At 53.4% G+C, this 20,988-nt stretch overlaps 6 protein-coding genes across 6 annotated transcripts; 2 read left to right on the plus strand and 4 right to left on the minus strand.

The window, feature by feature from the left end:
• Window positions 1–818: 818 nt before the first annotated feature.
• AAFC00_001114 (uncharacterized protein) lies at window positions 819–2,349 on the minus strand (the record flags this gene model as incomplete). The annotated part of the gene is made up of 2 exons (XM_069340260.1): window positions 819–1,679; window positions 1,738–2,349. 2 exons carry the CDS (start codon window positions 2,347–2,349, stop codon window positions 819–821), a joined length of 1,473 nt encoding a protein of 490 aa, XP_069203732.1.
• Window positions 2,350–5,618: 3,269 nt separating this feature from the next.
• On the minus strand, window positions 5,619–7,070 carry AAFC00_001115 (uncharacterized protein; the record flags this gene model as incomplete). Its single annotated transcript, XM_069340261.1, has 1 exon — window positions 5,619–7,070. One exon carries the CDS (start codon window positions 7,068–7,070, stop codon window positions 5,619–5,621), a length of 1,452 nt encoding a protein of 483 aa, XP_069203733.1.
• Window positions 7,071–7,473: 403 nt separating this feature from the next.
• AAFC00_001116 (uncharacterized protein) lies at window positions 7,474–8,979 on the plus strand (the record flags this gene model as incomplete). The annotated part of the gene is made up of 2 exons (XM_069340262.1): window positions 7,474–8,390; window positions 8,445–8,979. The coding sequence occupies 2 exons, from the start codon at window positions 7,474–7,476 to the stop codon at window positions 8,977–8,979; spliced, it is 1,452 nt and encodes a 483-aa protein (XP_069203734.1).
• Window positions 8,980–9,548: 569 nt separating this feature from the next.
• On the plus strand, window positions 9,549–11,097 carry AAFC00_001117 (uncharacterized protein; the record flags this gene model as incomplete). Its single annotated transcript, XM_069340263.1, has 2 exons — window positions 9,549–10,529; window positions 10,585–11,097. The coding sequence occupies 2 exons, from the start codon at window positions 9,549–9,551 to the stop codon at window positions 11,095–11,097; spliced, it is 1,494 nt and encodes a 497-aa protein (XP_069203735.1).
• Window positions 11,098–12,903: 1,806 nt separating this feature from the next.
• On the minus strand, window positions 12,904–17,133 carry AAFC00_001118 (uncharacterized protein; the record flags this gene model as incomplete). Its single annotated transcript, XM_069340264.1, has 3 exons — window positions 12,904–15,338; window positions 15,398–16,067; window positions 16,162–17,133. The coding sequence occupies 3 exons, from the start codon at window positions 17,131–17,133 to the stop codon at window positions 12,904–12,906; spliced, it is 4,077 nt and encodes a 1,358-aa protein (XP_069203736.1).
• An 886-nt stretch (window positions 17,134–18,019) lies between these two features.
• On the minus strand, window positions 18,020–20,041 carry AAFC00_001119 (uncharacterized protein; the record flags this gene model as incomplete). The annotated part of the gene is made up of 1 exon (XM_069340266.1): window positions 18,020–20,041. The coding sequence occupies one exon, from the start codon at window positions 20,039–20,041 to the stop codon at window positions 18,020–18,022; it is 2,022 nt and encodes a 673-aa protein (XP_069203737.1).
• Window positions 20,042–20,988: the final 947 nt, after the last annotated feature.

The following is a 20,988-nucleotide window of genomic DNA, read 5'->3' on the forward strand; positions in this document are numbered from 1 at the left end:
CCATCATGCGATGAAAGACCGGCATGTTTCCGTCTCCTTTTCTTGTCCTTCCCATTCCCTATTCCCTCAAGGTTTCTTCGACTACCTCTTCTTTTCTTTGAAAAGAGTCGTGAAACAATACCTGAAACGAAAAAAGGAAAAACAAAGTCGACCGGTGAGGCAGTTTGTTACTTTTCCTCGTAATAACCTTTAAAGGAGCAAGAAAGAATCTAGACTCTCCATGAGGATGAACGTGATACCCATTGAAGAACGCCTCCAGCGCCATGCTCAATCATGCAGCATATTTTTGTTTCCGTGTTGCAAAGCAGTAAAAAAAAAAGAGAAAAGAAAAGAATTGACAAGAATCGAAATAGAAAAGGAGCAAATACATTATCGTCCATCGATCGTACAACTCCGATTTGACTTTTGGTTTTGAGGTCACAAGAAGAGAAAAGAACAAAAGACTTTTTTCCCACTTGCAAACCGCCCCGAGACCTTTGGGTTATTGACGCCTAACCCAAGGTCGTGATAGAACATATGTCAACAAAGGAGATGTAATAAAAAAGGGAACGTTGGAAGCGTAGGCGGTGTCTGAAGTTATGCCAGCCGAAGTCTGTGCCACGATAGCCACAGCTCGGAGTCGATGTCATAATCGACCTTCTTCAGTCGTGTTTGATCAAGGAACGTAGAGGTTGCGTCAAGTAGTGAAAACATGAGAGATGATGTGTGCAGAGAGATCGGAAGGAGATGCCACTCGCCCTTGCACTACAAAGTGCTCGGAGATGGCATCGAGAAACACATTCGATCGATGGTCAAATGCAAGTCGTGTGATCGAAGATCTAGATATGAAGAGAGTCGCTGTGTCTGTGCTGCGAGATATTGTCGGCAGCGACAGCGGTAGTTGTGACAATTGACTTTGTCTTAGCGGCGTTGGCCTCATAAACAAGTCGCGCACGTTTCATCTCGTCGACGTCAAATGCCGGCGTGTCAGAAGGTGTAGGTAAGGCGATAGAAGTAGAACTGTTGTTGGCAGATCTAAGGTTGCCGAGGTTGCCGAGACTGCGAATTCTCCTGAGGCCTTTGGGACGCTCGCTGCTGAATTCGGACGTGGTCGGTGTGGGTGGTTTGATCATCTCCTCGACTTCAGTTCTGCCACGCCCAATGTGTCTTAGCTCACGGGCGATCTTCTCCAGTGTAGATCCCCTCAGATGAGGTGTCGATCGTTTCTCTTTGAGAAGAGTCTCCGGAGCTTGTTCGGTGGATGCGGTGCTCTTGACACTGCCCGATGACGGTCGACGATCTGATGCAGTAAAACTAATGCCTGAATCGACCTTGCGGCCCTTGCGCTTCGATGTCGTCTCGAGGATCTGAGCAGACTCGTCCATATCGATGATGTTGGAAGCCTCGGTGAGCACATGGTTGACGGCGGTGAGGTACATGTCGAGGGTCTGTCTGACTGCAGGCCAGCCGTTTTCATCGGTCGCCCGCTTGCCTTGCTGCATCAGTCTGTCAAGAATCTCCGGGCCGTTCTTCTCGACACCCTGGATGTACTTGAAGAAGGCCTCACGCTGCTTCTGAAGAATGGTTGCAGTGAGCTTGGACGTGGGCTGCGAGGAGATGATGGGAGGGTATAGCGTGTTGAGCATGGCAACGCAGTTGTGCTTGTTGAAGGGCTCGAGGGACAGCTCGTTGATTAGAACCTGGAATGCACAGTTAGATAAATTCTCAGACCAGAGCGATTGTGCATATATAGCTTACCCATCGGCGCAGGCCAATATACAATTGTGTGTAGAGGGCCTCGATCTTGCGCTCCTTCTCCTCAACTGACTTGAACCACTCCAACACACCGGGGAAACGACGCGAAAGATCATCTTCGGCCGTTCCCAGAGTCTCGCGGCGGATGTCGAGACGTTCCAATGCAGCAGCAACCTCTCTCCGCCTCCTGGTCTCCAGGTCTTTGAGGTAATCCAAGCCAGCGAGAGCCTGGGGGAAGTCGACGTAGCGAAGGTCGGCGGAGAAACATTTGCGCAGGAAGGTCGTGATAAAAGTGGGCGGCAATGAGGTAGGCTGGGTGGGTAATGAGGCCATTTGCGCCATAAGATCACTGGTCAAGCGCTGCGTCGCTGAATCTCTGGGAAAGCTGGAAGCTGTGGGCGATGGACTCGGACTCGGAGATGCCGCTCCATTCCGGGGAGACTGCATTGGCATAGCAGGAGCGCAAGAGGCGCTGTTGATTGTGTACATGGTCCGGAGTGGAATCTCATATGAGGCCGGATATGTGAGGATGTGCTCGAGGATGAGTTGATATGAGTAATCCATATATGAGCTGGAGTCTGACGACTCTGATGCGGTGCGATTGTGAGGATCCATCATTGGTGGACGACAGGTTTGGTTTTGTTGTTATTGTTACGGTCGAATTGACTTTTGGCTACTATGCAGAGAAAGTGGCCCTGATTTGTTGTAGATGCTTGTGGCTAGCAGTGATATGTGCTCTGTGACAAGTAATTCTTCGAAAATGAAGGTGAGTCGATATATCGATCCGGAAAAGGCAGGTTGGCAAAAGACTGTGGGCAGACCTTGGTCTGGACTTGTTGATGTGATGTGACGAGGTAGATTGGCCAACGTCGACTCACGTCATAAATTGGATGCTTTTTGTGCTACTCTCTAACGTATGAAGAAAAAATATGTGTAGGGTGTTGTAGCAACCACGAACGGCGGACGGTTTTTTTTTATTGGCAACGACGTGTCAAACGGCGAAGGGTCGAGTAAGGTAAGTGTTCGGAATAGCAGTAGCACCAAGCAACAGGAATGATGTGGTGTTTGTATAAAGCGCGCTCTTGGGGTAGAGCAGAGTAGGGTTTCTTAGGGTAGGTAGTCCAGACACTTGCCACCAACTGGATGAACGGGTTCTTACTAACGGAAGAGGCGTAGTGCCTTTGCCGTATCTAGTTCGATTGGATGGTCTGCACAATTTCAAACCCTCGAGATGGCTGGCTTGAGAGCTAGCGCGGGGATTTGCGCTTTTGTTGTTTGACTTTGGAGTAAACACGAGTCGTAAGGTTGAGGGTTTCAACCTTGGAATGAGAGACAGTGGGCCAAAGTATGTGATTCGGTCCTGTGGCAAGGCAAGGTATGTAAAAAGCAGACAGGCGTGCTTGTAAAAGCGAATGATGCAGCACTGCACTGTTTATGGATGGCCAAGATGTTATGATGATGGACAGTGCGATTGATTGCGAGAAAGAGAGCTTATGCACATGGTTTGGTCTAGAAAAGCATTGGATAGCATCGAGTAGTCTGTCATCACGGTACCTAATGCCGTGGCAGTCGCTGCACCAGCTTTTGTTGCTCCTTCTCTGACAATCTCACAAGACCAAATAAGCCACGCGACAGCAAAGATGCGCCTCCGACCATGCATCTGCGCATCTAAGGTGTGCACGATCCTTGGATTTTGTTTACGAAAGCTCAACACCTCGCGGTGCTTGGATGCTTTAGTGGTCCCTGCGTGCGCGGAGCTGGAGACCTTGTGCCGCTCAAGCCTTGACGGTTCAACGCGCAATTAACGTTTATACATATCCATCCGACGACATGCAATAGAGGTACGCTTCACGAGCTTCCCCATCATATCGAGATCAACCATCGATCATGCGTCAATATTGGAGGAATGGTCGATTGAGTGTCGGAGTGTCGGGATGTTCGTTTTCTGCTTGCACATCAGCTCATGCTCTGTTCGCCGTGGGCTGGCTTGTGTGTGCGAAGGAGTTTGTCGTGTACGCTAGGTTTCATGACTCCTGTCTTGCTTTCCCGAAACGTACGTACTGTACTGTACTGTACTGTACTGTACGTGCTGGGTGGAAAAGTCGTGCCCTGACATGGATCGCTTTTCATATCTTGCGCTGAATCAATTGCCCCGAGTTGTTGGGTGGGGCTGGTTTTGGGTGCATCTGCTGTTCGTGCGTGCAATTGTTACTGTATGGGTGCAAGGAAGGCTCCAACCTTGCTACTGTACTCTTCTGCTCCACAACGCACCGGCCTAGGCGCGCGGGTTGGTACCTGCATAAGCGAGAACGCCTACAGCTGAACCCTGCCGTAGGTTGGCGTCGTCCATCATTGCCATTTTGCTCTCTGTACGACGACTCGCTCTCGCGGTGGTCTCCACCCACTCCCATGTTCATCTTGGTACTGTGGCTTTCGTGGCCCACAGCTTTTTAAGGCCGATGCGTTTGATCACCTCACTGTGCCCCTCCACTGGGGTCGTTCGTCACTCTCAATCGCCGGTTCCCCTTCACTTCCCTCGCCCCTCCCCTTTCTCCCTCCCATCGTGCTCAAATCGGAATTATCACAGTCCCAGACATCCGGGGCTGCTGCTGCTGCGAGGGCAGACCCGCGGCAGACGAGGGCAGCCGCTGCAGTGGCCGTCTGATAGCACCTTCGTCTCGATGCACTACTGTACTCGAGGTCACTGGGTCTTGCGCTAATTATCTCTTTGTAATCTGCGGACGCCAGCCGGGAGGCGCCATGTGTGGGCTTTTCTGACACTTCTGCATCACCCACATACCTCGTACCTACCTATCCTGGCCGAGTCCCCAGAGAAAAGAGGATTTTCCCACAATCTCTTGTCGTAAATGAATTCCTTCGTGTGCTGTACCGTGATAGCGACTGCCGGCCTTCTCGCCTGACGAGCGATTTAGACGACCGCTTCCTGTATGCAGACACTTTGTGCGGTCCTATATAGGCAAGTCTGGAGCCTGAATCTCTATCTGGTATCCCGCCGTGCATTCATCTGGGTGGAGCGGGTGGATGGAGGTGGAAGTGGACAGACAACTCGCAGGAGCTATTGCACAGACACATGAACACGTATGCTTCATGTCACACGAATCAAATGTGATGAGCTGTGTGAGACTTGTTTTGAACGCGGTTGGAAATAGTTATTTCCTAGCACATACATAAGCTCAAACTCTGCACGCGTCAATCGGCACCTGCTACGTTTTCAATGCGATGTGTGATGCTGCAAAGACATACTTTTCCACGTAGATACAGGTGTATCCCGGTAAATCTTATGCATGTTAGCAATGCATAGCGTGCCCAATGACCGAGTTTCCAGGTGTTCTTCGTTACTGGCTTCTGGGCTCTCCGGGCAGCATGCGACCCTCGCTGGTCCGACGATCAGACCTGTTCACTCCGGGGCATATCGGCCCTCGTGAGCTTAGCTCTCGAGCTTGCGGTTGTCATGCAGCTCAAGCTTGGCCCGCTCTCCCAAGTATACGCGAGGAGTGGTTCGTCCAAACAGCTAAGCGTAGACGGTACATTAGCCTCGTGTGCACACTCTACAAGTATTGCTGGTTTCCGATCCCGCACGAGGCACATTCTACTTTCGACAGTTTGTGACAGTGCGAGAGCCCAACGAGTTGTGCCGAACGCGCAATGCGGGATCCTCCCGATTATCGTATTGTCATTTCGCACAGGATAGCAAGCACACAGATACGCTACGTTCACGCGGTCTGGTCTGAGCCCTTTTTGCGGATCCCGGAGCTCGCCAATGGTACCAGGAGGGTGGTTTGGTAGTCAGGCGGGATACAATCCGTCAGATGTTTGTTATATTGCTCTCGAGGGCGAGGCGGCGGCAGCGGCGACTTCCTGCCCTACGTCTGCTTGCTCTCTGCCTGTGCCGAGGCCATTGATCGGGCGTTGGTGATCTCCCACTCGAACTCCCTCAAGGCTCTCAACTCGCTACCCACAAAAAGCCCACCCATCAAGCCATCGATGACCCCAGCGCTTAAGCCGAGGCTGCTCAGCAATATCAGGATGAATGCAACAAAGTTTCGTGGAGACCACCACACGGCGATAAAGCAGCCAATGGAGATGAGTATAGAAACGCCAAAGTGGGTGAGCCTGAGCCGCCGTTGACGCCTCTCCCGCCTGTCATAACTGTGTATCATGTCGAGGATTTGATCGTAGCTCTCCACCGGCAGGAACGAGGGCCCAATGTTGAAAAGCTTAGTATCCGTTCGTCGGTCGACGACACTGCCGTCTCCGTGTCCATTCTCCAAATTGACGCTTGCGGACGTAGATGCGGATGCACGCACGAGTGTCGCTTCCACAGAAAAGTGATCGCTGAGCGAGCAATGTAGCACCGGGTGCCGCTCAAGCATGCCAACCTTGACGTTTTCCAGCCTCCACTGTGATGCCTGACCATGGTGATCTCCACCGAAGAAGATGTAGTCGAGCCGTTTGGCTTTGGGGTCGGCTTGCGTACCATCGACCATTAGTTCCTCACCTTTGTCGAGTCTCTTCTGCTCGCGCTTGTTCCATCTCCAAGTGTTGAACCTACTGTCACAAGTGGTGCCGTGTTCGGTCAGGCAAAAGTCAGAGCTGGGCACGGGAAGGCCCCGGGCCTTCTCCACCTTATCGACGGCAGCGCCAATGGCCGAATCGGGGTGTAGTATTCGCCATAGATCCTTGACAGGAGCGTGGGTCTCTATGAGGCGATGTGCTAGTGACAGTGGGATCATGTTGAAGTCACCGAGGCCCAGTACGAGATGACCCCTCTCGGCGGCTCCTCTCATGAGCTTCGCAATTTCCCAAGCTTGCGCGGTTCTGTGACAGATGTAAGAGTCGTTCGGCTCACGCTCGTAGGGTGCATGCAAGTGAGTGTTGAACACCTCAACCACATCCTTGTGGCCGGGACCGATGCGGATTCGGGCATGGGCTACACCTTTGCCCACGAACCAGTCGCCACGGAAGAAGGCAGTGGGTCGACCATTGAGTGGATATCTCCACATGCTACTTTCCTCAATGGGCCATTTGGACAGGATTGCCAGCCCGCCACCGAAGATGCCGCTCCAGTAGAACTTGCCATAAGGAAGAAAGTGTTTGGTCCTCTCTCGTATCGCCAGATAGTCCTGCTGGGTCCAGCACTCCTGGAGGCCAACGATCTCGGGAGCCGGTGAAGTCTTGGCGAGTTGGTTTCCGATTTCCGAGAGACGTTCATGTCTGTGTTTGGCCAGGAACTTGAGACCCCAGCAGTTCAGGGAGATGATGTTCAATGATTGCGGCAATCGGGGAGCATGCAAGGGGGGTTCAATGGGATCCATGTTTGCGATTCATATGGGGATGGACGGATGGCTTGGGAGGGGGGGGGGGACGTAAGAAGCCTATTTCCTTCCGGAACCGAAGCTAGGATTGGAAGCAAAGAATGTGGCTATGTCGAACAGATCGAGGTCAGGGATAATGAGCGCAGCCGCATCTAGCAATCCCAATAAATCAGAAATATGCGAGTCGTATGAGACAGGGTGAATTGATTGATAGGGAGGATGTTATTATGTCATCTACTGTCAAGGTGAACAAAGCTGGCGCGCCAGGGTCAACACCCTTCCACAACGGGAAATCTGGGGAAATTATTATTCCAACGAAAAGGCATCTACAGATTATTATTCGCGCATCTCGATGACTCGCTCGATCCATCAGTTGTACATCGCTCGTTGATCTGCCTTGATGATGAGCATCTCCGACATGCCTCTGCAAGATGTGCACGAGCGACCATCAAAGCGTCGCCGACTAGATTCAGATTCAGAGTCATCAGATGCAGTGGAAGCATTATTAACACCAGCATCAGCATCAGCATCAGCATCAGCATCAGCATCAGCATCAGCATCGTCGACGGCGATAGTACACGAAGATCAGCTCGACACGTCGTATGCGCAGCGTCAGCCTCAGATCTCGGAGGAGACGGCCCAGAATAGCACATGGCACATGAGCACACCGCGAGACAAGGCCGATAATGCCGACGCCGAAGACACCAACGGAGCTGTAGTGGGCGCGTATGCATTCGACGAAGACGAAGTCGCAGCCGGCGACGAGGACTTGAGCGCTGGAGAACAGACTCCGGAAGAGGCAGACGGTCCTGCACGGAGGCCGACCGCGCTCCACTACAAGCTGCACATGACGCTCAAGGGACACAAAAGAGGAGTCGCCGCAGTCAGGTTTTCCCCCGACGGGAAATGGATCGCCAGCTGCTCGGCCGATTGTACAATCAAAATCTGGGACGCGCAGACGGGGAGTCTCGTACACAATCTCGAGGGCCACATTGCTGGTATTTCGACGCTCACATGGAATCCCGATTCGACTGTGCTGGCGTCGGGGTCTGACGACAAGACGATACGACTGTGGGACGTGGTGACGGGCAAATGTCTCCCGACGTCATTGCTGGGACATGACAATTATGTGTACAGCATCGCGTTTTCCCCGAAAGGCAACATGCTGGTGAGCGGATCATACGACGAGGCGGTGTTTCTCTGGGATGTGCGGACAGCGCGAACAATGCGATCGCTGCCAGCGCACTCGGATCCGGTATCAGGAGTCGATTTTGTCAGGGACGGGACGCTGGTCGCCTCGTGTTCCAGCGATGGTCTCATGTGAGATACGAGCAGTTTTGTTTCTTCTCTATACAGTACTGACCAAAGCGACAGTCGGATATGGGATGCCACGACCGGCCAATGTCTCAAGACTCTGGTGCACGAAGACAATGCTCCGGTCACGTCGGTGCGGTTCTCACCCAACGGCAGATTCGTGCTTGCGACCACTCTGGATTCATGCGTACGTCTATGGAACTACGTCGAGGGACGGTGCGCAAAGACATACCAGGGACACACAAACGCAAAGTACAGCATCAATGCATGTTTTGGAACATATCAGGCACATGGGGACGAGGACAGAGAAGAGCAGGAGCGACAGAGGTGGGCTTTTGTTGCTTGCGGCGACGACGAGGGCAAAGTGTTCTTGTGGGATGTCAGTTCCAAAGAAGTGATGCAGGTGCTCTCGGGTCACGAGGGGGTGGTGTTGGGGGTAGACACGAGTCCGTCCAGCGATGCGATTGCGACCTGCGGTATTGATGGGACGATCAAGGTGTGGCGGAAGGGGGCAGGCAGCAAGAGACGAGTGGATGGCGTGGTTGATGCGCCGCAAGTCGAGACGGGGGCGGAGAAGGTGGAGGAGGAGCTGTGAGGACAGCCGGCCATGAGACCGAGAAGCAACAAATGATGGATGACGTGGCAAAGGCATGTGATTGCCATATGAGGTAACTTGGTTATTCTCATCTGGACAGTCTCTACTTGGGTCTCTTCTTGGATCGAGGGATATACTTGCAGAGAGATATACTTGGACCAAGATATATATATATATAGCATAAATGACCATCGACTCTCCCGAGGGCGATGCCGCCCCGCACAAAGCAGAGCCAAGACAACAGCGTCATTGTATCTCGTCCGTCCATCTCTCGTCCGTCCATCTCTCGTCCGTCCATCTCTCGTCCGTCCATCTCTCGTCCGTCCATCTCTCGTCCGTCCATCTCTCGTCCGTCCATCTCTCGTCCGTGTCGATCTCGGAGTACGACTAGGCGGCTCTCTTCATCTTGGCCTTCACTCTTGACTCTGTTATAGACGTTGGGTTGTCTGGTTCGCATTTGCGTGGCGATACAGGACTGGAGCAACTACTCCAACGACTCGTCCTCACCACTACCTCGATTGCCAGCTCTTCCTCCTCATAATCCTCATCATCACCAGCGACCATAAATCATGTCCGACGATCTGGTGTCGAATCTGCTGTTCGACGTGCAGCCCAGCGATGCGACAAGCCCCGACTACCTCGCTCAATATGACGCCAACCTGAAGAAGCTGGTGAAATACACACGGCAGGCAAACGAGAGGGATCTGGCACAGAATGTCCAAGGCAGCAATCTGCTGGCGCTACTTCATCCCACAAGAAACACAATCAGCTATCTGGCCGTGCTGCTGGCACTGAAGAATCTGGCCCTCAGGACTCGTCAAGTCCTACCGGGACAAGTGGACTGCACCATTACATTCCTGGCCAGCTTCGATCCCACACAGGCGCGCTATGTCGGACAAGAGCTGCGGGAACTCATTGGCTGGCTACCGCTTTACTATGAGCAGACTGGGGATGCATCGGTGACGGCGGCTGTCGGAAGCGCCATCTTGCAATTAGACCCGGAGAGCAGCACCTTCACATCCACCCATCTGCTCTTCGTACGGCTATGTCTGGCCGCGAGTCTGCCGCGTCAAGCGCTGTCCGTGCTCGATAAAGACATCTACAACTTCCCCACGGAACCGATAAAGGGAGTCGACGACTCTGAACTCTGTGCCGAGCATCAGTCTAGTGCTACATACATCACTCGCTCATCCGGATTATCGGCGGACATTGCCCCGGCAGACGTGCAAGAGTACTATCTGCTGGGCGCCCATGTCTATATTGGACTACGGCAGTGGTCGCGCGCCCGATTGTTTTTGGAATTGGTGCTCGCCTCGCCGACTGCACACGTCGCCACTCCACTGATGGTGGAGGCATACAAGAAGCTGATTCTGGTGGCATTACTGTCCTCTGGCCAATCTTTCTCCGCCAAGGGTCTCGTCGACCAAGCCACGCAAAAGACACTTTCTGCCCTGTCAAAGGGATACGAGGCGCTGGGCCATGTGTTCAGGCTCCGTGATCTCCAGCGGTTCTATGCCGAGGTTGATACCGGGGCGCAGTACTGGGCAGATGTATGATACCCACTGGTTCCTTTTCGTGTGATCATGCTAATAACAAGCCACGCAGGATGGAAACACAGCTCTCGTGAACCAAGTGGCAGAGTCATTACGACGCTACCGCGTCAGCGACCTCCAACTGACCTTTTCCGCCCTGCCACTCGACCGCATCGCGACACACCTCAGTCTCGGCCAAGAAGCCACCATGAGTCTCCTGACGTCCATGATCCGCGACGGCCACATCAGAGCAACAATCACACAACCCACGCAAAAGCAATCAGAAACCTCACGACCCGTGCTTCGCTTCCTGTCTCACAATCCAGACCACACGCCCATAGACCTCAACCAACACGCCGTCCTCGCCACCAAATACCAGGCTATCGAGCGTCTGGCCAAACACGTCAAGGAGGCCGACCGCAGACTGGCAATCTCGCGGGAGTACGTAGAGTATGTGCGCAGGAGTAAGCGCGCCGAGGGAGCAGGCGCACCAGGCTATGAAGATCCCATGGAGGAGAGTTGGGATGCGCCTGCGGGGGGCAGTGGAGGAGACGCCGACGAGGACATGATGGGCGACTTGAGGTGATGAGTTTTCGCAGCTGTTGTGTCTGGGTGTCAAGTCTGTGTAATTCAGCTACTAGAAGAACGAGACAAGACGGCATGTGCACGAGATGCCGCGAGATGAGATTGGCGGGAGATGTATGATATCCCTTCTCTCGCTCTGTTCTACCTTACCTTACACAGATGAGGCAAGAACGACATGTCCACGCACCTTTCTCGTCTCGTCATCGTCACAACGCCATCACCTGACCTGCCCCTCAACACTCTTAACGAGAAGGGATGAGAGAGACAGAGATAGCAGAGACTACTGATTCCTTAAACACAAACACATAAATCACAAAGGACGACCGACTACCCAATTCAAGGTATTGCATGTCAGACTTGGCACCCCCCATCATCTTCCACGGCCTCTCAAGGTCCTATTTACGAAGGTAGAAGGGAAGAAATGGTCATGCTCAGATCTATACATTACACCTGACCAGGCAGAGACAGGGAGATGAAGAGAAAAGGCAGAAAGCCGGGACAGATGAAAGTAGTAACTACCTTATACTACACAAAATCCACAATCAGAACCTCAGAAACCCATCACGTCCCCATCACCATCACTATTTCCTTCCCAGCTATTCCTCCCTGTCGTACAGCCTATTTATCTAGCTACCTAGTAAAAAACCTGCTACACCGCGTCGCGAGGGGCAGGACTATTCCATCTCCCTCCTCGTAGTCATCGTCTCCCAGCGTAACTACCTACGTACTCAAGTACCCGGTTCTCACTGTATTGTATATACACGACACCGAATAGACCGACGAAAAACCCTAGGTAAGGTAGTCTCACTAGCGCAGCGTCATGAGAAAAATCATGATATGTGCGCTTAGCTTGGGAGAGAAGAGGGGGGGGGGAGACCCTGGCTATCGTGTCTTAGTCACTCATCCCCTTTGTTTCCACGCCTATTCATCATGCTGTGTCTGTGTCTGCTCAGGGGTTGTCTGCTCTGATGCAAGTTGCTTTATTTCATACCGCCCTGAGTCTGTTCTGCTCGAATAACTTGGATTCAGTTCGAAAGATTGGATTCGACGACTGGGCCGATATGGCTTGGCTTGATCTGCTGGGGGTCTGCTCGGCTCGCTCGACTTGCTCGAGAGGATTTCATTCGGTCTGAACTTGACTTGATTCGATGGTTCGCGCTTCGTTCATGACTATTTACCTAAGGTAGGGAAGGGACTCCATCATCGATCTCATGAGAGCTATGTCAAGTCAAGTCAAGTCTACTGTAGATAGTCCAGCACTAAACGCGAGATTATCCACCTGCCTGTTAAAGAACACCTACACTACCTCCAGTGCATCGCTGTATCTACCTTATCCTGTTCTTCCTGTCGATTCTCTTCCTCAGTCTAATCTGCCATTATCAAGTCTCGAGTAAATCCTCCACGTAGCTTCCACGACGAAATACCCCAGCACTGAATCCACCCAAAGCGAGGCAAAAGGCCAGCTCTAGATGGTAGACGGGACGAGACGACCAAGGCACATGAGGCGAGTAGAAAGTCAAGTAGAATAGAGAATCGAGTGAAATGTATTAACACCGCCGTATATCGCCTCCTACTGTACGAGAACCCAGCCATTTCATCGTGCCAGTTTGTGGCCACGCAAGGGGTATATACATCTACTGTCCGACCCGTTACTCCGACCTTGATCTCCACGTTCATTTATCCATTGGGGAGTTGGCTCCCGTGTAGTAGAGACACCTGACACCAGGATTGAAAAACCAGAAAAGAAAAACCAAGAGATGAAAGCAAAAAGAACGCAAAGAGAAGGAAAAGAAAAAAAAAAAGAGAACTACCTCCTGCCCCTGGCCCTCGCGGCCACAGCCTCCTCCATGCGTCTAATAACGCCCTTCAGCCCCAGTCCCTTCTCACAATTCGCGACCAACCACGCCTCCATCCTCTCCCTCACAGCCCTCATACCCTTCAACAGCGGCAGTTTCCCCTCGGCCTCATCCTGAGCATGCGCAACTGGATTAAGCAGCAAATCGAAGCAATCCCGCCATATCTCCGTCTGCCAGTAGCGCTTGAACGACTCCCTGATCCGATGCGTCTTGTTGTTCCCAGCACCCATTCCGGCGCCGATGATAGACGAGGACTTTTCCGTCACGACGGACATGTATTTCCCGAAGAGTAGCGAGTGCAACAGGCCCGCTAGCCCGTGATAGTCGATCTGGTAGGTCCAGGGCCGCATTTCGCGCATCTCCGAACAGTCGGCTGAGGTCGTCGGCCAGTCGGCGATGAATTGCGTTGAGGGCGAGAAGAGGCGCATGTCGATGCCGCGGCCGAAGTCGATTAGGGTTATGCCCTTTTTGGACCAGGAGCATGTGCCCGAGGGTTGGTAGATTGTGGACCATGAAGAAGAGACGTCAGGGGTGGGTTTGTTGTCGATGTCGTCGAAGCGTACAAGCACGTTGTCGCCCTTCAAGTCGCCGTGGACGATGCCGTTTTTGTGCAAGGCTTCGATCGTCCTCAACAACTCGACGGCGAAAAACATCGCTAGCATCTCTTCCATTACTCCGCCGCCGACACTGCCCCCACTGGCGTCTGCTCCCCCTCCACCACGCGCGAGGTTAACGAGGTCTAACAGCGTGCCTTGAGAGCGAAATTCTTCGATCAAGAAGCCTTCGTCTTTGAACACGTGCATCTCGTGCGCGTGTACGATCGACTCGGATGCGCGATTCACGCCCAGCCGGCGGTGTGTCTGTCGGATCATGTAAAACTCCCATGCAGAAGGGGGATCCTCCATCTTGAGTGCTTCGAGAGGTTGACGGTGGACCGATGTGAATGCGCCTTGTCCCATGCGCGCCACTGGTAGATTGCGCTCGCGCTCGTCGTCTGAAACATGATCATCACCGTCATCATGTGCTTCACTATCCTTCAAAGCCGCATCGTTCTCAATCAAGTAAACAGGCGCAAACGCTCCAGCTCCCAGCTCGCGCTTGAGCGTATACACATTCTTCGACCCAGCAAAAGTAAGAGTCGGCGCAGCTGACAGAGCGCCTGCGCCATTGGTCTTGTCGCCCGTCTTACCACCTGATTTGGCTATCGCTTTGGCATACTTGCGGATCTCAGGCACGCGACCCGAGGTCTCGTCCAGGTGCTCGTGATAGCCCTCATAAGACGTCAGAGGTGGTCGGATCTGCGACAGGATGTGATTGCGCAGCTCTGGGTCTACCGGGTTGACTTGGGTGTCAGTGATTATGGGTCCTTTCGTCGGCGGCTCCTTTTCTGGTTTGGCACGACTCAATGGTTTTGGTTTCGAGACTGTGACCGCCGCAGTCGGAACTTCGTTTTCGTCTCCACCTAGCGATACTACTATCCCCTTGGTAGTCTTGGTACGGATGGGCTTTAGAATCTTTCGTTTGTCCTCCATAGCGCCGCTCAGGATCTCCTGAAACGGACTACTGGCCCAGGCCTCGACCTCGTCCTCGTCCGCATCGTCTTCCTCAATTGTAGTGATGAGGTCGGCATCGCTCTGCTTCTGGCGCGAAGGCGTCTTGGCCGCAAAACAATCCTTGTGAGCGCGGCCTGTCGTGCCCAGGGAAATCTCCGTCTGTTCGACGATGGGCGTCATGAAGGGCAGGCGGTTGTTAGCCACTATGACGGGATCCCGATAGGTACCGGTGCGAGGCTCGTAGTCTTCGGGCGGTAGGGGGATGTATCTAGTCTTTGGCTCTTCGTTTTCGTCTTCGTCGTCGTGGGGCGTCACTACTTCCTTTCGTGGACGAATGGTAAGATCGTGTTCGGTCGATTCCTCGTCATCCAGTCCGTCCGCGGGAGGCGTCGATGCCCGTGGTATCGTAGGCTTGCTGCTCGTGTAATCTGACCAAGCACTCACGTCGGTCTTGTCAGCGTGGTCGTCGTCGTCATCATCGTCATCATCTTGCTCAGCGGTAGATTTGACATCTTCATCCTCGTCCTCTGGCTCTTGCTCCAGCTTCTCCTGAGACTCCAAGATCTCTCTTCTGGTTTCATCTCCATAGTCACTAGCAGCAGCAGACAAATGACCAGTACCGGTGCTCTCGCCGGCGCTCGTGTAGTCGTCATCGCTGTCATCCGAATCACTTTCAGACTCCGACGACGATGCCGTCTCCTCGTCCTTGACGGGTTGACTGAAGATGCCGTAGATCTCGTCCATGGCTTCCTTGGTATTGATTGTCATGGTCGGATCCGCGATTTTCTTCTTCTTGATCTTCGGGCCTGTGGGCGAGCTCGTCTTGAGTTTGACTGTTTGCAATGTCATGTCAGTACAGACGTTCTTGTCCTTTCTATCACGAGACACGTACCCGTCTGCGTCTCGTTTTGCACTTCCTTTTCCATGACCTTGATCTTGCGCGTCCTGTTGGCACGCTCTTCTCTGCGCAGTCTCTTCGCGATATCCACATCCCGTTGACTGGGCGGTCTGTTCTCGTCGTTTTCGTCTCGCAGGGGAATCACTTTCAGGGAGCTGCCGATACTGATTGCTGGAGGACGTTCTTCGGCAGCCGGTGCGGGCCTGTTCTCTGCATCGTCGGGAAAGATGCCAAACTCGCGTTGCGAGCCAGATGACGGAGGCGGCAGGTTCTCTTGATCGTCAGCGGGAGCCGGCGTATCATCCTGGAAAATGGCGAATCCTTTCTTCTTCGGCGGCGACGACGACGACGACTGCGAGGGAGGTTCTGACGTTTTCGTGTCTGCAGGTTCATCTCGCGGGATTTTGGACCAGTCGACATCCAACAGCCCTCGTTGTCTCGCTCTGGCCTCTTCGAAGCACACCTCGAAAGTCGGGTCCTCGGGATCGGGAAACAACACGTCAAGATTCACGTGAACACATTCTAACCTACCCGTCCGGGGGTTGACCATTCGTTGGTGCTCATGTTTACTTGACTCATGCGCGGGACGACGACGATGACGTGATGACGAAGAAGATATAGAATTGGAAGAAGAAGAAGAAGAAGAAGAAGAAGAAGAAGAAGACTGAATTACACAGAAATAGGCCCAGCCCATTAGTCCTGCGCATGTGAATAATGCGGAGCATGAGAAGGAATCGGATAGGATAGTAGTAGCTTACCTTGAACACCATCATCTTCTGGACACCCGTGTTGGTCTTTCCCGTGTTGAGCGTTTCTCCCGCCCATGGCTTCGCAGCGATCGTGTTTTCCTTCTTCCTGCTCGCAATCGACTCGATGCTGTCCCAGCCCTTTCCGGTGTCCTTTGATCCCAAAGCACTCGGGCTCTCGGCTGCAGCAGCGCTGTCGTCTGTGAAAATAGCCATCTTACCGGCCTTTGGTTTCTTCGACGCAGGCTGGCTAGTCGATTGTCTTGGACTCGGCTCCGCGGACGGCGTGCCCAACGGATCAAGCTTGGCCGCCAACGCAGGTCGCGCAACCGGAAGCGCAGGACTCTGCGGCTCCTGTGTGCCTTCGGGCAGCGCCTCCTTTCTGCGCTCGAAATGGCCAAACTTGCGAATCAGGCGCGGCGTGGGATGCGCCTCCTTCTCGATTCCAGTCTTGTAGACCTCCTCAGCCTGCGTCCATCGGCCCGCATTCTCCAACCAGGCGGCATATTCCTCGTAGAACAGCGCAAGCGACTCTCCGACTCCATTACGCGACAGGAAAAGAAACGCCTCCCGCGGCGCATCAGAGAAGAACCGAATATAATGCAACCAGAGCTTCAGATATCGCGGATCGTTCTTGTAGTTTGCAGTCGTCAGAAAGGCCTTTGTGGCGCGCTCGAGCAAGGGCAGCAGCCGTGACTGCGGCGTCGATTGCGCAGACGGGTACGTGTCCAGTGTCCATTTGACGTAGCGGTCGTAGATGTCCAGAGGGTCGTCTGCTTCGTCTATTAACGAGAGCTCTTCCTCGAATCCTGCGCGCGCTTCTGCATGCTGGTCGGGCGCATGCGTGGTGCTGCTTTGTTGTGAGGTCAGAGGCGGAGAGTAGAGGGCCGCGAGGGCTTTTGCTGATCGCCCGCTCGGCAGGGCCTGGATATTCTCCTTGTGATCTTCGATGATGTTGAAATCAATCAGGTCGGGGCTGGCCATGATTGATTGCTGTGTGTGGGTAGGTGTTAGTTGTGACAAGGCGTAGAAACAAAAGAGAGGAAGTGGTGCAATGCAATGCACTAAAAGCATGTTTGAACTTTTGAAACCCCAATGTTTACAAACACATGCACGAGCCACCAACACAACACTTCCAGGGTCAAAGGTCAAAGTCACACACCACCGCCTCACCACCGTCCACTCCTACCACGCCATTGCCCTGGGACATTCATCAACGGACTTCTAGACCGAGACACAGTAGAATAATTATCACTTCAGAAAAGAAAGAAAAACAGTGGCAGGCAGCATCAATGTGCTTGCATTTCATAAGTCAAGTACGAGGCTAAGGTATAAGACCACCGACATCCACCAACCTCTCGTTCCAACGTCATGCTTGCCTCATAAAACCCGAGAATGAATGCGCGCCTGGCCTCTGCCTTGAGAAATCATTTAGCAAACTCCGTATCCTGCATGCAGAGGTATCTGGGGTCTGGTCTCGTTATTGTCGTCATCATCCGACTAAATACACTTCCGGCATAAGTTTCTTCAAAGATCAAGATAAGAAAAGATAAAAGGCTGCAAAAGAAATGGGCTGTGGGGGATGAGAATCCATGTGAGATCAAAAAAAGGGCGGCCGACTGCAATATGCTGTGTCATGAGACCCCATATCAGAAAAAGGAAAGCGCCTTGCCAGAGTTGAGTCCACATGACATGGACTCGACCATTGACAAGAGCCTTGAGAAAGATAGATGAGCAACAAAAGGAAAGTAGAGAAATCATCATCTTCATCAATTCGCATATGCATGATCCGTGCGGGACAGGGTGGGGACGCTCTCGTAGAAACGTGTGCCACCCTGCGAGATTCCCGGTATGAGTGTCGAAAGAAAATCTAGTTGTGTTGTTTCGTGGTGGAGAATTGGCGCAGTCTCTCTTCGAAAGAGACGCGAGGCGTTTCCAATGCCTGGGATGAGGGTTGATGGCGTGGGAATGTGTTGAAGCTCGGGTTCGAAGAGCTTGCACCGAACGGAGACCCAAGGCGAGGGGGTAATTGCGACCTTGGGGCAGTCAGATACCCCGTGCTCGGTCTTATATCGCTCGGCTCCTCCACAATCTGATCTGCAGTAGGAGGGCGAGTGAAGAAGCTCGCAAGACCAGGAGTAGTGACGCCCATGTCACCAAGACTGAAGCCCCTGCTGCGGCCGGGTCCACTGCTGGCTGGAGTGGGCGGTGCTGCGAAGAGATTCTGTAGCGGAGGCTGGGGCGTACTGTCTTCGTCGACACCGAACCTGCGCTTCAAAGATCGCACCGTTGGCATGGGGCCATCAAGATCCAAGGGTGAGTGTAGAACATCACTGTGCTCGGCCCTGCGGTTGTTGAATTGACCTCTTCCTAGCGAACGTGTATTTCCAAGATTCTGCATGAAAGCATCGCGGTCAAGATCACTGTCGAACGGTGAAGCCAGGATGCTACCTCTTTCGAAGGAGTTGTTAGAATGCGACCATGAGTTCAAGCCGAGACCGAGTTGAAGTGACTGGCTCTTCTGATGTGCCTGAGAGCGAGCCTGGGATCTACCGATGCGCGCGAACCAATCCGCCGGACGCTGAACAGCAGGTGCCGGAGTGGCGGCCGGCTGCTCCTTTGATAGTTGCGCAAGCGGACCATCGGACTGCATTGAGTCTGCAGTGGCAGCGACAAGGGAAACATTCAGATCGCGACTGGAGAATGTCGAAGTCTCCGGAGTCGGGTGGACCGTCTGTTGTCTCGGACTACTGCTGCTGCTTGATGATTCAAAGGGCGATGGGCTGCGGGTCCTCAGCAGTCTCATATAATGGGCGGATAGTGAAGGCTTGCGCTTGCAAAGATCACGTAGGCGTCTGCGAGTAGCGGCTTCGGAGCGAGGCCACTTGGGAGTGGTCATGTTGCGGTGATCGGTAGGAGTAGGTGTGGCTCTGTCTTCCTCGCCGTGCACAAATCTGGGGGCAGTCGGCGAGCCGGCGAGATGAACAGAAATACGAGGCAAGATCCTGTCGCCCGGAGAAGCGCGACAGCCTTTCCACGAGCGTCTTGCTTCGCGAGCGACGCGGTGGCAGACGCCGAGTGGCGGCGCTGTGCCAGGAAGCATCTTGAAAGGAGTCACTCTCGGATCCTGGACGTATATCATGTACGTGATCCAGAGATGATTGTCCATCTCCGGAGTCCATTTCGGGTGGCGACGCGTCTTTGCGCGCTTTGCGGTTGGCATATCAGAAGACGAGGGAAGTGTCGGACCGGAGACCGGTCCACTCTTGAGTTCGTAGAAAGAGAAAGGGTCGGCAGCGTCGCTCTCGGGACTTGTGCAGCTTCCACCACCGAGAGAGAAAGCGTTGCTGCTTCCGAACGAGGACGCAGATGAGTCGGAGAAATCCGAGCATGCTGAGAATGGTCGCTGAATGAGATTGCCGTGGACGTGATGGAACATGGTCCACTCGCTAGACTGTGCATCGTCTTCCTCGCCTGTGTATGTTTTGACCTGCGATGCTGGTGTTTTGGGAGGCGACAGTAAACGGAGGTAGCTAGGCCGGGGCGCAAGATAGCCAGAAGTAAGCATCGCATCGCGACCTGAACTCAGATTGATGTTCGAAGTCGGCGACTCTATTGTCGGCACAGCAGTCGACTCTGACATGGTCATTGCTGCGGTCGCTGCGGTAGCATTGGTGTTGTCGACGCGTCTCCTCCTTATCTTGAATGTCTGTCTGGGAGGCGGTGGGGGTTGTATGCTGTCTCCTAGCTCGTGCTCAAATGAATTGTCCTGTTTCGGCTGATGTGGAGGAGGTGCGGGCGTTTGAGGAACATGGTGATATTGGCCTTGAGTGTAGTTGTAGTCGAAACCCTCAGGCATGGCGATGGACAACTGCGGCTTGGGCTGCGCCATGGCGGTGTTTGTATTTGTGTCGGCTATGCACTGCACAGCGGCAGGGCTAGCGAACGGGAAAGGTACAAATGAAAGAGAAACAACGAGAGACACGCAGGGTCGCGAAGGAACGATTTGGGCGACTGCGTGGTCGTATATGCGCGATGGAGATAGGATGTGATGAGATTGTCGAGCGGTGAAATGGCCGTCGGTTGGGTCGCGGGAGTAGTTGCAGGACGCGGCGGCGCAAGAACAACAACAAGATCGGCAGGCGAGGGGGGCAGATGCGACTACGCCTCAAACATCCATGGCAAACGACAGTCTGAGGCAGCGATCGATGTCGCAAGAGTCAAACGGACGTGGTGGTGTATGGTTCGTAGAAGAGTTGGTCGTTGGTTGTTGGTCGATGGAATGGAGAGAGTCGTGAGAGCGAGTGCAGGGCAGGCAGGCGGTAAGAAGGCGCAACTTGGAAGTGGAAGTGGAAGTGGCAGCTGCGTCGGTCGTGTGTGGAGGGAGAGGGAAGGCACGAACGCCGGCGGGAGCGGGTGATAGCGAGCTACAATCAACGCTGCACCTATTTCGAGGCTAGTTCCCCTCTAGCGGTACTTCATATCTGTCCGTGCACAGGTCTAGGTTTTTTTGCACAACAATGATCATTTGTGCATCGACTGCATCGACTGCGTGGATCGAGAAATGTGATAGTGCACAGATGCATCCGCCCGCTTTCTCTCACCTCCTCATCCCAGGGTGGGTAATTTACCATGGAATCATCTGGTCTGGTCTTGTTTGCTTATTGATCTTCGATCAGAGCTGCAACGCCTATGCATGGGATGCTACCAAAACTAAGCTATCGTATATCGAAAAGCGTCCCGCCGCTCCGCTGTAAGTGTACTGCACAGTACAAGCGCCCTTGCCATGCTGTCAATTCGCTCTGGGTAGCCGATCATCGCTAAAGCGAAAGGTAGAGT

Source organism: Neodothiora populina (assembly GCF_041146345.1).
Source record: "Neodothiora populina strain CPC 39397 chromosome Unknown canker_contig_12, whole genome shotgun sequence".
NCBI lineage: Eukaryota > Fungi > Ascomycota > Dothideomycetes > Dothideales > Dothioraceae > Neodothiora > Neodothiora populina.